This window comes from Carassius gibelio, chromosome A15, assembly GCF_023724105.1.
Source record: "Carassius gibelio isolate Cgi1373 ecotype wild population from Czech Republic chromosome A15, carGib1.2-hapl.c, whole genome shotgun sequence".
Lineage (NCBI taxonomy): Eukaryota > Metazoa > Chordata > Actinopteri > Cypriniformes > Cyprinidae > Carassius > Carassius gibelio.
The window spans coordinates 13,090,737-13,109,162 of NC_068385.1; the positions used below are offsets into that span (position 1 = coordinate 13,090,737).

The 18,426-nt window shown below is 38.2% G+C and overlaps 1 protein-coding gene and 1 long non-coding RNA gene across 2 annotated transcripts in view; both read left to right on the top strand.

The window, feature by feature from the left end:
* The window catches only part of LOC128029236 (serine/threonine-protein kinase SIK2-like), a 36,875-nt gene extending 29,061 nt beyond the window's left edge, over window positions 1–7,814 (top strand). Inside the window, exons 10-15 of the mRNA XM_052616881.1 lie at window positions 725–956; window positions 1,078–1,353; window positions 2,192–2,352; window positions 3,327–3,437; window positions 3,918–4,009; window positions 4,096–7,814. Of these exons, the coding sequence (XP_052472841.1) occupies window positions 725–956; window positions 1,078–1,353; window positions 2,192–2,352; window positions 3,327–3,437; window positions 3,918–4,009; window positions 4,096–4,645 (1,422 nt within the window). The 3' untranslated portion in view covers window positions 4,646–7,814. The remainder of the gene's footprint in view (window positions 1–724; window positions 957–1,077; window positions 1,354–2,191; window positions 2,353–3,326; window positions 3,438–3,917; window positions 4,010–4,095) is intronic.
* A 5,133-nt stretch (window positions 7,815–12,947) lies between these two features.
* On the top strand, window positions 12,948–16,221 carry LOC128029237 (uncharacterized). Its single transcript, XR_008187317.1, has 2 exons — window positions 12,948–14,746; window positions 14,983–16,221. It is a non-coding gene; the product is annotated as an uncharacterized LOC128029237 (long non-coding RNA).
* The last annotated feature ends 2,205 nt before the right edge of the window (window positions 16,222–18,426 follow it).

An 18,426-nucleotide genomic window follows, 5' to 3' on the forward strand; every position in this document is an offset into this window, starting at 1 on the left:
AGAATTCCACCCCCTCTTCTCCAGCTCACTCATTCGTTTGAGAGAAAAGCAAGAGTGAAAGAGAGGGAGCAATAAAAAAAAAGGCGAAAATGGAGAGACTGCAGTGCTTTTGTTTACACTCAGTATGTCCCCAAATCATTAGGGAATGTATTCATGAAGTTCAGCTTGTCATCACAAAGCACGTTAAAGTTTGTGTGTTTTGTGCTGACAGAGTGGAAATTTGCCTCAAGAGTAATTTATGAGGGCTGATGGGAGATTAGAACTTGTACTTGGGAAATACAATGCTTGAAGGCAAATGTCTTATCTACAAAACTGGTTAAGTGAGAGTTCATCCGAAGAAAAAGTAACATGCATGTCATCTCCAAAACCTTTTAAAGGAAATGCATAAATTGCATATATAAAATATATTTCTTGTAAATGCAACCTTTTATCTTTAAATTATACCTTTATGGACTTTTTATCTCAACATGTGACATTTTGAGATTAGTCTTTATCGTAATTGCACAGTTGCAACTATTTCTCATAAGTGTGACTATTTCGACCAGTTTTACAGTAACTATGGAACTTAAAATATGATTTATTATTTTGCATTATGACTAAATCTCAGATTTGCGACTTTGAATTAACATCTCCCCCTTGCAATTTCTGGTCCTCTAGAAAAGATTTCAAAATATTTTTCACTACAAAAAACATTATATTTAGAGATCTTTACATTGTTTTGCAGGTCACCGGCTGCATGCTGGACCCCTTGCCCCCTGTGGCTGTTCGCAAATCCAGCACCTCGTCCCCCAGCAACATGATGGAGACATCTATAGATGAGGGCATTGAGACGGAGGAGCTGGACACCGAGGATGATCATACCCACGTCTTCAATGCCTATCAGACAGCCCGCTTTGGACAGCGCAGACACACACTCTCTGAGGTCACCAATCAGCCAGGAATCATGACCAGTGGAGGTGGGTGTGGCTTAAGGGTAACCGCAAGGTTATAGGTTCAAACCCCACTTCATTATCCCTGTATTAATAGTATCAGTTTAGATGAAAATGAAAACTTATCGTCACCTCTCTGTTTACCCAGGTAAACTGTTCAGCGTGGGTCATAACCCCTCACTGGGTAGCGTGGACTCAGAGTATGATATGGGCTCCATGCACAGTGACCTCAGTTTACTGGAGGATGCACCCTCTCTTAATGAGGTGGTCCTGGGCAACACACCCATGACTCCGCCCTTCATCAGCGCTCGGCCCGCTAACCCCACCATGCAAGCGCTGAGCGCCCAGAGGAGAGAGACACACAACCGCTCTCCCATCAGCTTCCGCGAGGGCCGCAGAGCATCAGACACCTCACTCACACAAGGTGAGAAGCATCCTGGGATTACAGATTTACAAAAGCTGTTTCAGATAAATGCTGTTCTTTTGAACTTTCTTTTCATTGAAAAATCCTGAAAAAGAATGATTCTGCATAAATATTAAGCAGCACAACAGTAATACACTGTTGTTATACTGATAATAATATTAAAACGGCTTGAAATTAAAAAAAAAAATGTGTTAAAATATTAAATCATTAAAAAATATGCAGAAGTTTCCATGTTTACTAGTGGTCTCAAGACGATTGGATCCCGCTGTGGTATGTGCGTTGGATTCGATTTCTCTTCATTCTCTCAAACCTGTTATTTACACAAACTATCTCTCCATTTCTCTCTTGTTTTCCTCTAAATGCACCACCCCCTGTCAGGTGAATCATTATGTTGAATCAGAGAGCGCTTTGAAGATTAGGCCAACTCAGTCCTATTGAGTTCTCTCATCCCGTGGCCTGAATAATTACCCTTAATCACTTGAAGCCCTAAAATAACCTGAGAATCCTTTTTTTCAACCCTCTTCCATTCAGCAGCAGAGGAGTCAAAAACCACTAAATGGCATTTTAATATGCACTTAAGCATTTTCAGCCTGCCGGGACATACCTTCTCCTGAAATAGATTGATTAGCCACGTTAAGTTTGATCGCATGGTAGAACCGTACCAGAGCAGTGGGCCTGAGGGAATGAGTCACTTCCTCTTTTCTGACACTCCCATGTGAAAATGCATGATCACTGGATGTGGACACAGGGGGTGGAACATCATCTGCTGATCTGTAAGTCATTCGGAAATAACTCAGTCAGTGCTATTATTCATAATCTTATTCCTCTCTTTATGTAGGCTTGGTGGCCTTTAGACAGCACCTACAGAATCTGGCACGGACCAAAGGTATCCTGGAGCTAAATAAGGTGTATGAGCAGATGGGCTCTGGAGAAACTCCTTCCCTTGGGCTGCTGAGCCCCCAGGCCCATCCACATGACTTGTTGGACCCTGCACTACAGGTCAGTCCACCAGGGAAGCTAACCTTAGATCGGTTTTGTAGTATCCCTCACAATCGGGAATTACTAATTCAGAGGTTTCAAACTGAAAAAAGAAGGCTAAAAAGAGGTTAACCTAGTAACTAATTATGTTATGTGTTTTTATGGTTCCTCTCTTTATATAAGCCAAATACATTAAACCGCAGAACTGTTTTCTTGAGCATCAAATCAGCTTATTAGAATGATTTCTGAAGGATCATGTGACACTCAAGTTTATTATACTGATATACATATGTGCATAAAATTAAATTAATTGGAGTCATGGGAAAGGGCCTTAATCTTGGGATGTTGATGCAATGGTGGCGTCATTGCAAGGTTGAGGTGATCCAGGTTACCAAAACCTTCTCCATCTCCATTTTTGTGAAATGCATTACTCCAAGAAGCACTGTGTGCATTCATTTGTTTGGAAACTGTCAGAATGCCCTTACTTGAACTCTTCTACCCTTCTAACCTCCCTACTGACACACAGACAGCCCCGCTTATGTAATTACGGGAGAAGAAGCAGCCAATTGTCAGTTGTTTACTGTCCATCCGGTAAGACCCCTGAATGCGCCCATTGTTGAGTAACAGGCTGGTGACTGGTGCCCAATGCTCCAATGCAGACTCACCAAAGACCAAATAAATACTTATGGGAATAACACATAGGGATACCACGCTGAGCAGGCGCCAGTGTCTTGATGAAGTCCAAGAAAAAAATCAGCTCTAAATCGAGTTCATTTTACTGCGCTAATATACAAGTGAAAATTATCTTCCATTAGAGGCATGTGTCATTGTGAGGATTAGCTACTAGAGAAGACTAGCATGTTTTTACCAGAATCCCTCTGGGTCAGCGGACAGCTATTCGGCCTTTTCATAACCAAGTAATGAATTCATGCATTTGAGTGCACAGCCGTCAATGTGGCTGCCTAGCGAGGCACTGACATGTTTTCTGTGTGCAGGAGGAAAGAGGGCACCAGCACGACATGGCTCTGTGCTCAGGTGGAACACACCCTGCGCTGTTGTCAAGGAGACAGAGTCTGGAGCCGCAGTACCTCTCTCACAGAATACAGGTGGCGCACCTTTATTTCTGCCAACGTCATCTAAATAACACACATTTTAGCTCATCTGAGATGTGTGTACATTTATAAAGCACATTGCCTCATGGTCTATAGGAGTTGGTTATTAATAATAGTTTAAGACAGACATAACATAGCAAGATCCTCCAAACCAACAAGGGTACCTTAGAAATTACATAGCACCATGTCAGCAGCCACACACAATACCTTTCGTCAGTGAGTTTTGTAGTAGAGCTTCTAGACATTTGCAAATCATTTATTATTTTATACTCTAGTGATTAGCGAATGGGATCGAATCTGACTTGCAACAGTCCCCGTTTGCACCCCCCCCCCCCTTTTTCTGCTATTGCTACCAATAAAAGTGATAAAACGGCAAAAGTTCACTGCAGTATTTCACTAGATGTCCATGGCAGTGCGGGACTATTTCTACAGCTCTGCATTTCACAATCCTCACCATTGTGTATCTTTGTACAGAAAGCCACACTGATGGCCAACAGCCCCAGCAGCTGCCAGATGTTCTGCAAAGAAACTCCTCGCAGTCTTGAGCAGCAGCTGCAGGAGCACAGGTATTTCAGGAACTACAGATTACTCTGCTTTCCCTTAATGTCAAACCGGTGATCTATCTGTGAAACCCCTTCTGTTTGATCCGCAGGCTGCAACAGAAACGTCTGTATCTTCAGAAACAATCCCAAATGCAGGCTTACTTTAACCAGATGCACATTGTGGAGGACCCTTACGCTCCCTGTGCAACCATGGGCCACCAGGACTCTGGAGCCCCACCTCAGCCCCAGGGTTCGATAGCACCAGCACATCAGCAGAGTTCACAGGCCTCACCTCAGTTTGCACATGCACAGCCTCTCGGGCACCTAATGGAGCCCAACCCAGAATCCCTGCCGTATGAGCCCTACATGGGCCATTATGCTCAGATGCAGTCTCTACCACAAAGCTTCTCTGCTCAGCTGCAGCCCCAACACCCCGAACCCCTCAACTACACCTACCCAGCCTGCGATCCAAGCCACTCCGCCTCAGGAGAAGCACTGTACCCCGAGCAATATGACTATCCTCTTGATCCCGGGCAGCTGCCTCCACCTGCAGAGGGCGGCCCGGCTGGGTACGAAGGGCTGACATTGGCCGACCAATTTCTGGACAGCGAAATGATGGAGACGGTAGACCCCCAGCATGGTTTTGTGCTGGTGAAATAAGCCGAGACTCGATTAACCAGTATTAATTACCTTGATCTCTGACTCACTACGGATGAATTGACGGATGAGATGTCACAGGGACGGATTGAGTTTTGTACGTTCAACGTTTAAGTTGCAGCAAATGTGAGCTGTAATCTTTATACTTCATGAAACTCCTCCCTACCTCCCTCCTCGTTCTCCAGTGGTCCCACCTGCTGCTCTCTCACAATAGAGTGCCGGATGGCGTGGCGTTCAGGCCAACTGCAATGGGGGCTCCGAACTGACCGCAGGATAGGAGCTGCTCACTACGTGCCGTATGTAGCACAAAGACTAGATCTGCAATACGAAGCCCGCTCGGTGGCACAATCAAATATTGACACATTTAGTACTGAACAAAATCACTCAAAGCGTCTGACTTTGATTATGAAAGACTAGTCATGCGCACTCAATAAGTGCAGTGTTAGTTAAAAACTCATGGCAATATCAAAGCAATATACTGATTCATCTAGAACTGAAAAAAACGAAGCCATAAGTCAGAACTGCACCACCCACAACTGCTATCACCAGATGTTTCTCAACTTTTAAACGGCCAGAACCACAGATACTTGTGGACGAAGCTGTGATTTTCACTGGATTCCCTCCTCACGCTCATAAAATAACAATCTGTTCTCCTTGAACCACAACAGTGTTATTTTGTCTGTTAATATTCCTCCAAATTTGCGCACCATGAACGATGAGTCATGACTCTATTTACACAGAGATGATTAATAAGGAGCGGTTTTTAAGTCAGGTGATATCATCACATCCATGGGCAGTGTTGGTATGCGTTTAAATGATTTAGAGGATTATTATATTGCTGATATGTACACTAAAGAATACATCAGCATTCAAGTCACAAGACACTGGATAGTTCGGCTAATTCATTGCATTTACGACAGACAAAACGGAGATTGTTTTTGTTCGCAGCACTTAGTAAATCTGTTCTACTTGAAATGACAAGTCTGTGACTAAACCCAGATATCAGATACTCTACAGAGAACGATCATCACGCAAACTGATCGCAAGGTTCAGAGCTTTGTAACAGAACACGTATAAAGGCAGATAATATACTGGAGCACTTTGTCAAAGAAGCTAAAGGAAATGTAGCTGAGGAGACGGCAGATGGGTGAGGTGAACCTGCTCTGCTAGTTTCGTCAAACAAGAGACATAAAAGTCATCTCTTTCCAATAACGTGCTCCCCGCGAGCCAGCGCTCTCTCAAAGAAGGATGCAGAGAGAGCGCGGCTGGGCGATTGTTTTGTGTAACGTAGAGGTTAGAAACTTTGAAAGTGCTTTCAAAATGCAACATATTTTGTATTCAATGTGATCGTGTTCTGTGTGCCTTTTCTTTCTTTTAAGTTAAGATCTTAGAAGGATAGTTCACCTAACATTCAGTCTTCATTTACTCTCCCTCTTGTCGAAACAGATTTGTATGGCAGACTTTCGTCTGTGAAACACGTTCACGCATCAAAAAGAACTATGAGAGTATCATGAAAAGAGCCCAAACAGGTTAAAAATGACATGAGGGCGAGTAAATGATTTTTGGGTGAATAGTTCAATAACCTTGTTTTTCGGTTTGATTCTGTTGGTATTGTTACAGCACATGTGTAGACCCGGGTTTTACAAAGGTACAAAACCAAAGTCCCCTCAGAAGTGTTCCTGTATAACCCCACCGTGTGGAGTTTGGAGCTTCTTGGTCAGCATTGTAACTGTGCTGTTTTATTTGTTTTTGTTTTGTCAATCAGTATATGCCGGTGAAAAGTATTAATAGCAATATTTCTTCTGAATAGTTCAGAATGAACAGATTAGTGAATGTGTTGCCATATCATAATCACACCTGCTGGCGAACACCATTCTTTGGACATCCTACAATTCTGCATTTACCTTCATGGTTGTTGACCACACATAAGCTAATGTGCTGTTAAGATTTCAAAAAAGATCTATTGAGCAAAGTGTTTTGTGTGTTTATTTTCTCTGGCAGGATTTATAACATGACTCAAATTAACTTTGACTGCACTGTGTTTTTCAACTGTTTTATGGTCACTTTTACACAGTAGTAGAACACTGGTACGTTCACACGTACTTCAGTTAACCACAACATTTTTAGAACTCACAACCACATTGTCGTCAAAGTTCTGAAGTGTGATACTAACCGGATTGGTAGACTAGTTGTTTTTTCACGTCATACAAATGTGGAAAGGGTGCTTTGTATTGTGGTACACAAACGTCTAGTGTTTCTGTTTTTAATGTGTGTATTCGGTAACTTACAAAGTCGCAGATATTTGTTGTCTGTTACATGAAGGCTTTACAGGTGCATCTCAATAAATTAGAATGTCGTGGAAAAGTCCATTTATTTCAGTAATTCAACTCCAATTGTGGTTGCAGTGACTTTGGTTTTCAAAAAAAAAAAAAAACAATGGAGTAACACCAGCAGATGACATTGAACCCCAAATCATCAAAGACTGTGGAAACTTAACACTGGACTTCAGGCAGCTTGGGCTATGAGCTTCTCCACCCTTCCTCCAGACTCTACGACCTTGGTTTCCAAATGAAATATGAAACTTGCTCATCTGAAAAGAGGACTCCGGACCACTGGGCAACAGTCCAGTTCTTCTCCTTAGCCCAGGTAAGACGCCACTGGCGTTGTCTGTGGTTCAGCAAATTCCTTGACAAGTCTGTGTGTGGTGGTTCTTGAAGCTTTTGACCCCAGCCTCACTCTATTGTTTGTGAAGTTCACTCAAATTCTTGAATCCGTTTTGCTCGACAACCTCATAAGGCTGCGGTTCTCTTGGTTGGTTGTGCATATTTTCCCTCCACACTTTTTCCTTCCACTCAACTTCCTGTTAACATGCTTGGATAAAGCACTCTGTGAACAGCCAGCTTCTTTGGCAATCAATGTTTGTGGCTTACCCTCCTTGTGAAGGATGTCAATGAATATCTTCTGGAAAACTGTCTGATCAGCAGTCTTCCCCATGATTGTGTAGCCTAGTAAACCAAACTGAGAGACCATTTTGAAGTCTTTGGAAACCTTTGCAGGTGTTTAGAATTGATTAACTGATTGGCATGTCACCATATTCTAATTTGAATTGTTGGGTTTTTGATAAATGTGAGCCAAAGTCATCAAAATTAAAATAATTAAATAATTAAACTACTTCAGTCTGTGTGCATTGAATTTATTTAATAGACAAGTTTCACAATTTAAGTTGAATTACTAAAATAAATGAACTTTTCCACAACATTCTAATTTATTGAGATGCACCTGTAGATTGATTCCTTGTCTTCCAATGGATTTCCTCCCATCAATTTTGCTTGACTTTGGGCAGGGGTGTAATAAGTATTCAAAAATTATACCTAAGTGAAAGTACAGATACTTGTACAGATAAGTGAAAATCGAACTCATTATTAAAGCAATTATGCTTTTGGCCAAATACTTTTAACTAACTAAACTTTTTTTTAGCATAATAAACTTTCCATTTTACTTGAGTATTACAAAAGTACAAGTATTCCAAATAAATAAATAAATACTTGAATAAATAAAATAAAATAAATACAGGACATCCAAATGTAATGCCTGAAAAACTGAACAATTACACAGTGAAGACGGCAGCAACCCAAACAGCACCTATTGATAAATCAATGTCTTCTTTAGTTGTGTGTAAGAAAAAAATACAAATACTAATATTTTCAACTTCACTGTCATGTTCACTTTGTGTGGTTTTTTAAGTGGTCCTGTTTACTTGCATTATGTGCACACACTTACCGTTCAGCGTATTTAGATTAACAATTGAAAAGCAGTGTAATGCCCCTGACAAACCCTCATAGAAATCATAGAAAGTACTTCACGCTACATCAGTCAATTAAACAATACAGTTTTGGTGTGTAAGGGGGTTTGTGGGTTTAATTATGAGCAACAAACTAATGATTCCCTATTAGAAAATTTCAATTCATTTGTTCAGCAGAGCATTTAGAGTTCATTCTCAAAGGAAGCTTCCTCTTCTGCTGTGATTTTCACATGACCCTGAGCTCACTTGTTCTCATTCACACACCCATGTACGTTGTCGCCCTTTCTTTCTCACTCTCATTCACTCATTCTGACCACATATGAGGCAAGAGCCCAATTTCCAGACAGCTCACCACACAAGAATGCTCACAAATTACACAAATGGAGAAACTGTTGTTTTTTTCCACTGTTCTCGAAATCAACCACCACTAAATATTTTTCTTACCCAACTCAAATCAGATCGTATTGTGGCCAACTGGTCTTTTCAACAGTTTGAAAAATGTCCATTTCATACATACTGTCTGCTCAATGCAGATCTATTTAATTTGTTTCATTTAATTATTACCTGGAACAAGAGAAAGTGTAAAACTATGGTACAAAATCGATTTTAGGTTCCTGCTCTACTTGCAAAAAGCATAAGCACAAGTCAATGGCAGCAATGTTGACAGTGGAATGGTGTAACTCTTGATACACCTGACACAAATGTGTTTAATGCAATAGTTCCATTGCTATAGAATCCTATTACTACAGCATAATTATGTGGTTATCAGACATTATCCTCAGAGGAGCATAATGATTGGCACAGATTAATTTGGCCTGGTAAACTGGATAGAAACAACAGATCCAATGAGGTCAGTGATGGCTGACCTTTATATAAACCTCTGGCACACAGTGTAGTATCCTAATGTGGGGATTAATAATGGGATTTTAAATCTCTCTCTCTCTCACTCTCTCTCTCTCTCTCTCTATATATATATATACCCCCATGATTAAATTTTCATTTGCAATGAATAATGCAACATAAAAACAACCTGCCCTTATTGAGTAAGAATAGTTTCTATATATATTTAATCCACTCATATTATCAAATCCTCATTTTCTTGGAATCCTGGTTTCCAACTGGTGTTTCTCTCATTAGGCATGAATTTTGAATTTGGCATCAGTCTACAGCAGTTTTTTCCTCACATTTGGACAAATCTCATGCATCATTTAGTAATAACTTTTATCTGTCTCAATTAATTGTTTATCACTTGCTAAAATCTTGACACCATGTGTTACAACACTATGAAATCAGAAGGCATGGCCACTCCACAATCATTTGCCTTTTTAACAAATATTAAAGTTGATAAAGAAGAATGAAAAAGTTAAGAGTTTTCCTTAGTCTATAAAGAGTTTATAAAATTCCGTTTCATCCATAAGAGGCACAACATCACAAAGGACTGGATTAGAATTATTCAGGGCTGTTCATTAGCCTCATGAAAGACCATCACAATATAAGACAAAGCATGAAATATCAACGGTGAAATCTAAGGAAATTGAATCGCTAGAGCGATATAGCACGCAACAATTAGAACATTTGCATATTCTCAAAATATTCCGATATGATTTAATATGTAGTATTAGAAATAGCAATTAAGGAGGCATGGTCAGAGCCAGGGGAACTAAAATAGATCCCAAGATTCGAACCCACAACCCTAGGGTTAGGAGTCAAACTCTCTAACCACTAGGCCACAACTTCCCCTATACTAGAATGTTCTAGTAATGTTGAAGGCCTTGATTAGCTTGTTTAGGCGTATTCAATCTGGCCTCTGACGTGGTAAATTTGGGACAATAACAATGGTACATATATAAAAAATAAAGTCTTAAAACCAATTGCCATATTAAAAAGAGGGATGAGTTAAATTATGCCTATATTACAGTTTTTAGAGAGCTTTAATGTTGTCTCACAAATCAAGCTTTGTTTTTGTCTAATTAACATCACAAGATTTCATGTCAAGTTTCAGGAAGTGACAGCACATCCAGCACTTGATGCCACAGAGAGATGCAGCAAGAAATATTAGAAGTGGTGTTTCAGAGCTGTTGCTGAAATCTGAATGTCATTTTAGTAGTGAAAGCTGAGACCATATTGATAGATTATATTAGCTCAGAGAAACAAAAGTGAAGAAAAGAGAATGTGCCAAGTACTTAACCTTGGGGAACACCTTGTGTAAGAGTGAAGAAAGAGTAGATTTGTGATTCCATTAAATAACCATTTGAATGATGTAATAATATTAAAAAACTAAACACAAATTACAGCATTTTGGAAGTAGATGACCACATCTCAGTTCCATCAGTCTTTTAATTTCAGCATGATGTTTAAACAAAATGATTATTAGCCATCTTCAGCACAGCTGCTGTTGCATAATCTTGCTTAAACACAAGCAGGAACATCCGAAAACAATTGGCCACAATGATCCATCTCAGCTACAAATGAATTACATGGACTTAACACTGATGAGAGCACAGCTCAAAAAGTTGACATGAGCAGATCACAGAGGTCCATATCACATTTTGTTCTCTAGTAATCTCACATTTCACTGCTGGTTATATATGCTATATATAATTTTGTATGTGACAAATAAAAATCTTGAATCTTGAATCTTGAATCTACATGCTATCATATACTGCATGGCGATTTTTAAGAGTAAAATGTTGTTTAGACAGCTCACTAAGGGTCCATTGTCTCCACATTTAGGTTCAGGTAATGAGATGGTATTAAATTCCCATGCAAACCATTGATCTTAAGTCAGCCTGATCAATGACTAAATGCCTCCAAACCGCAGGGGTCCAAATTCAAGTGATGCAAGAGAGTTTGCTGCCCTCTGTAATAACTTAAGGATGTGAGCTGTTCAGATTTGTTCCAAATAAACCTAGACACAAATCCATCCTAAGAGAATTTACAGAAATGATAATAAATAATTCTGCTTTAATAAGACATCTGATACGCCAGAGCAGTACCACCAATTCCTGCCAAATTCGGTGACGAAAACACGCAATCCAACACTGCCGATAAGATCACTAGCCAGGTAACTATAGAAAACGGTTCATCAGGAGACCAAAAACCTGATTCCACATTAATCTTTAAAAATCATATAGGATGACAAACTCTTGGAGACGCTATCTAAAAGGTGTGACGCAAACCCTGTTCCAGTTAGAATTATGCAACAATTAGTCTGAAAGTACATCAAAGAACAACTGCAAGATACATAGTTCAAATTATTTTATTTGCTCCCAAAAGTACACAAATTTCCCAAAAGAGTAAAAAAAAAAAAAAAAAACTATAAGTTCTCATGATGTTGACCATAAATCAAGGGCTTCTTGAAACAATGAATATATGCTGATTTAAGTTCCACACAAGACACCATTCCTTCATACAAGCCCAATGATTTCATGACATGACCACTTAACATGCCCTTTACTTGAAAAAACAATGTATATTGAAAAACTTACAAAATAATAAATTGTATTAAACCTAGATATTTTATTGGCACAAAAGTTAAAATCTACAAGTTTATAAAGGGGGCTTCTTAAGACATCAAAGAGTGCAAAAAATGCAGTTAAAACTGCATGCATTGATGTGGTTTCATACGTGTATCCCATGTTACAGCACAACTGATTACATTATATGGTCCCTACATGGAAAAACGCATGATAAGGAGTGATTTCTAGAGAGACCGCAATCTAACCATGCACTCAGAACACTATCTGCCCTGTGCACATGGAGGACTCTGCGGTTAAACCATGTAAGCTAAGCACATGAGATTTTTTATTTCTTCTACAGAGGAAGCACATGTAAACAATGTGCTGTGCACTAGCAAATCTACTAAAGCAAATAAACAGGCATTTCGTACCATCTGCTAGTGGCAGGATAAGCTCCAGTCTATGAAATGCAAACGGCATGCTGAAGCAGGCATGTACCGATTATGATATGATCACATTGGAACTCATGGGTGGATGTTTCCAAAGAGCTAGTGTTTGAGGTAAAATTGATAGAAAGTTCATCCTTTGATCATTAAATATCTTTTAGAATAAACAAGAACACACTGACGATACTTATTCATTCAAAAGGAACAATAAATAGAATGCAACAGGTCTTGTGTTGTCAGTTTTTCACTGGATGTGGTGAGGAGGTCATTCAGGCCATGGCAAGAACTACGGAGAAAGCAAAAAAAGAAACCTTTAAAGGAGAATGAATATTTTTCAGAGAAGATTTATGATGGAAGATTAAAGAGATAAAGGGATACATACCAGCTTCTAGAGAAAAGGGCTTCACATCCATATCTTTGTCTGAAGCTAGTTTCTCCTGGACCGGTTTAACTTCGGCCTGCAAAGCAGTGTTGAATATATCATTCTATTGCTGGTTTGTTTGCTTATACCATCGTGAACAACAGGGTGTAGGCAGCTATTATTTAAAAACCTGCTGAATTCCTGTCCACATACTTCAGACAGAGCCTGGCTGATATATATATATATATATATAATAAAATTAGAGAACAATCAATAAATATTTTATTCAAAATTTGAATGTCAGATATAGGTATACCACAGTTCTAACATGTTTGAAAAAATATCCAAGGCATTTCAACCAAAACAAAATTGTGAGGCCCTTGCTTTGAATGACTACACTTCTTTTGTAATATTTACTTTGCTAGTTTCAGCTTTTGGTTTGTTTGAACAGATTTCAGGCAAGAGAGGTGGACCCAAGCTGGGTTAGTCAACATTGTTTTGGTGCTCCGCTTTACCTCCACAGATTACCTTCCTTACCTTACCTTAGACTTCACAATAACTCGAGCAGAGGTCACAATCAAGCCCTTTAACTTTCATTCCGGGAAGAGTAAATATCTACAATCATCCTGTGAAATTGTGCATCACAAATCTGCTAAACAACAGACAGGCAGCTCTTTTTAAATCAGTCTGTCGATGACATAACCCCCTTTATCAAAAGGCTGGGAATTTGCCTGAGACAATCCGATTTGGAGTTTAAAATTCAAGACAAACCCTACCCATAGTCCTCAAAGAGCTTACAATTTTTTTTTTTTTTATGCTGCACTAAATTGATGAGCAGTTTCATGAAGGAAGTCGAGCTTTAAATGGAGATTATAAAATCTAAAAAACAATCCATCTGACAGAGTGTACCTCTTGCAGATGTGCCCATGTGTATTTGTCAGAAAGATGAGTTCACATTTTCACATGACAGACAGCCGAGCACAGCGCCACTCCGGCTCTGAGCTCTTATGTAAGAGGACAGCATTGGCCCAGCAGCACAGAATATACAAGAACATTCCAGTGATGTAACCCATCTGGCCCTTTGTCTACAACTGTGTCAGAGTGTAATTGTGCATCTGTGTGTTGAAAATCAGTGCAAAACACCTCAACAGCTGGATCCACTCAGCGCACGGCTCAAAATGAGATCATAACTGTTCTGACAACCATTAAATTGAAGATTTAGTAAGAGGCTCATCAATCCGAAACAGTCATTACCACTGACACGCCAATCAAAGCAAGATCAGCATGCAATTTAAAAGTTGTATCTGTTCTACAAAAGAGCTGCCTGTACGAAGCTGGATATTAAATATTGTGATGGCAAAACTGACTTTTCAGCAGCCATAACTCCAGTCTTGAATGATCCTGAAGAAATCATTAAAATATACCAACATTGGGCTATTCTTCAGGATTCTTTGATGGATAGAAAGTTCAAAAGAACAGCATTTATTTGATATAAAAAGAAAGAGTAATTAATACAAATAATAATAAAAAAATCTTACTGACCCAATCTTTAGAACAGCAGTTTCCATGTAATATTACTTTACTTACTGCATAAAAAATATAATCTTAATCATTTGCTGTACTTACAGACTGCACTTATTTAGACTTCTGGGGAAGGAGTAGGACAGGATTGAGAGAGTGTCTTGGCTATGCTATCTTCAAATGTAAGCAAAAGCATCTGCTTGAACTTATACAGTTTAAAGGTTCTGGTTCATTGTTGTCAATAACTCAATACATCTTTTTTTCTTATGACGCTCTCGAGAGAGTCGTCAGACTCAGAAAACCCACCATGATCAATGAGCCAAGCCATGCACATGGAATTCAACTTCTCATCGAAGAACTCCACTCCATAGAAACAAGAGTTTACGGGAATAATTCACCCCTTTCTCATTCTCATTTTTCCAAATCAGTCCAACCTTTATGGAGCGTAGCAGGACAGCTCACCCAAAAATGGAAATTCTATCAACATTTACTCAGCCCTCAAGTTATTCTAAACCTGTAAGAGTTTCTTTTTTTACACTGATCACACAAGATGTTTTGGAAGGATGTTGGGCGTCAGCTGACAGCGACCAATGACTTGTAGTCAAAGCTACCGTCAACTGCTGAGTTACCAACATTCTTCTAAAATAGCTTGTGTGTTCAACAGAAGAAATACATTTTTAGGGGGTTTGGAACAACATGAGGGTGAGAAAATTATGCCATTTTTTTTGGGTGAACTATCCTTTTCCATCCAGATACAAGCAGTTGATCTTGAGTGGAGCACAGACTAACCAGACGGCCAGATGATCAGATGCAGACCAGAACACTAAATGAAAATAAAACATTCAGATTTAAAATGATATATAGACATGCACTATTAACAAAAGGAATAACATTAAAAAGTTTCAACACTGATGAAACTTCCATAAAATGTCCAGCATATTAACTGTCATGTTCATTGTTTTTATACTTTTAAAGCCCCAAAACTATTTTACTGAAAGCAAAAGGTCTCCATCTTTACATTTCCCTGAAATGGCTCCAGAAGGACGCCACACTCATGTGATATTGTTACAGCGCACGCATACATGCTGCCAAATATTTGATGACTTGCTTGAGCAAGTGCACTTTGGTGATGACTGACTAAAATCCAAACAACAAAGTTTGTTAGTCAAACAGAGCTGGACGGATAAGCAGCCAATGGAAATACACTCCAGGACAGGATTCACAGAATCAAACTCTTGACATTTTCTGATCTTGTGTTTGACAATTGAGAGGAGTCCAATAAAACAGAAGGGAACACAAACACTGGAGGAAAGAGTTTGGATGGACTTTGGTTTTGGCATGGTCTTGCTGAAATCTGAGGCCAAAGTTCAACGTCATTTAAAAACTCTCTAAGAGTTTATTACTACAATCTAAAAGCTAATACGTTTCAGAGAATAGTCGTGAACAGGAGCCCAATCAAAGGAACATCCATCAAGGACTTCAATCAAGGATAATTTAGCAAACAGCCATTAAGCCCAACACAAGGTGACCTATCAGACCTGGAAAATGAACAGCTGTGTCTCTGCTCTTGTACAGTCAGAAGGATCTTTGACCACAAGAGAGCGAGAGACTGGGCCGAGCTCCAGGTGGGTTACCTCGTCCTTCAGCTGGACAAGGAAAAAAGGCAGCAAATGTTCTACGCTGCCCAAGATGGTAGACAGACCCATGATGACAGAAGCCAGGACAGACTTCACATGCTGGTTTGTGTCAGCTCCTGTTAAGGGAAGTGAAGGAGGCTTGAGGCCTTTGAAATCAAACAATTCTTCTACAAGTAGCTGTAATCAGAGACAAGGTGATTGTAGGACAGAGGAGGAAAACTAATTAATATACTACAACAACAACCGAAAACATATATATACTGTATAAATAAAAGCTTATTGTTACAGTCGTTACTATTATTATTCTTCATTGTGATTCATAGCAGCAATTAAAACAACAGTTACAGGACAATATTTATTCTCAGTATCATCATTATTAAATTACATTGTATTATTATTACTAGCAACATCCATACAATATTATTAACAGCAGCAAAAAACATTTTAGAACTAATTAGTACTAATACTCATTGTTTTAATAACAATTATTATTTTAATTGTTGTGAATATTATCAGAAACAAGATGTTTATTTTACTATTGCTTATTTTACTATTAATAGAAACTTTAATGACATGATATTTACCATTATTATTATATAGCAATTATTATTGTCATCATCATCCTTATTATGTTAATTAGATCATAATTATTACTACCATCATGACTGTTATTTATATACTAATATATATATATATATATATATATATATATATATATATATATATATATATATATATATATATATATATATATACTGTATATATACATACATTCATACATACATATTATACATAGTCAAACCAAAAATTATTTAGACACCAGTTCATTCGTGTTAGTGAGGATAGCAAAATAAAGCAAACTGTGACATATTATACCACAAAATTCTTCATACAGTTGACTACCAGTAAAATGTATACAAATTTGGGACCAAATTTTTGACCTGACACTTTGACCTGACCATGTTTTGCTTAAAGGGATACTCAATCCTAAAATGAAAATTTGATTATTAATCACTTACACTCATGTTGTTCCAAACCCGCTCTTTCTACGTGTATTCATGCTTTGATTTGAAAGAAAACAGCACATCCTTGTAGTACGGCAGAAAGATGGTCTATTCTGACGATGCTTTTTATACTTTTCTGGACCTTGACAGTGTTATTTACTTGGCAGTAAATAACCAAAATATCTTAAATTGTGTTCCAAAGACAAACAATGCTTTTATGGGTTTGGAACAACATGGGTATGACTATGTTATCTGACGTTATCAAGATGAATTTAAACTCTTGAGTTCTTGTCATATTTTATTACCATTTTCTAAACTATAGCAAATAAACTGTGATAATGTGTGGAATGTTGAAGGAGTCTTAATAACTTTTGGTTTGACTGCGTAAATGTAGTAAATAAGTAATAATGTCTACTTTATAAACAATAAAGCAACAAGCCACTCTAACAGCTCACCTACACAATTACTGAAAAAACTAAAATGTACTTTATCTAGAATTGGAATCAGATCATGACTCTCTGAAACATTTCATCAGATGTCTAAACATTCTCACCCCCCTTACTGGAGTCTTTGAAGAAAGGGAAGGCGAGATCCATTTGAGCCTGAACACCTGGGCATTTATTTGCTTGTAAAATGCTGCAGAGGATCTGAATTATCTTTGATCTGATGTTTCAGTGAACGCATGTATGTATAGGCTAATTGCCGATCACATCTGCTGACAAAGTAAGCAGAAGGCTGTTTTTATCTGTGAGGAATGATCCGCTTACATAAGCTTATTAACAGATATCAAACATCAAGTCATGAGACTCTCAGGCCACTCATGAGCAGAGAACGTCTTATGAAGCTCAAGCAGGCCCACCGAAGGGCTCAGTAAAAGAGAGGCTTGTCTCGAAAAGTCCTCTCGTCTCAAATGCCATTTCCATAAGACAATTACTATAAATAGAAGTTAAAAAGACCAAGTTAAAGACCAGTCATTATATTACACCATATGTTAAGTAGGTAACGTCAAAATTCTTTTGTAGAGACTAACTCCATTCACAAATCACCTGAACTACAGACTTATAAAACATACCACAGCAATCAACTAAATCACAATAGTAAACGCATCTTAATAAATTCATATGGGGAAGTCCTTTAAACCTTGCAAAAAAGTTTTTGTTGTTTTATTTTTATTTATTTATATTTCTGACTAATATTATATATATATAATATATATATAATTTACAACATTTTAAGTGTCACATATTTTTGTCAAATTTCTTACAGCAGTATTGGCACACAAACATGCCTAATGGGAACTTCTGGGAAACGATATTCATATATGATGCTGGTGGTGAATATTTCTGAAACCAATTCACTATTACAAAAGGCATTTTAAAAAATTGTGTGTTTCATTTGAATCAGCTGAAAGAGATTAAGCTAATTTGTTTAAAGAAAACAAACAAGAAAAAACAATTCTTAGATTCATTTGCACACCCATACAAACTTTCTTAAACATATTTGACTATTTAATAGTCAAATATTTTTAGTAATGCACATCTTTTAGACTTTGCAT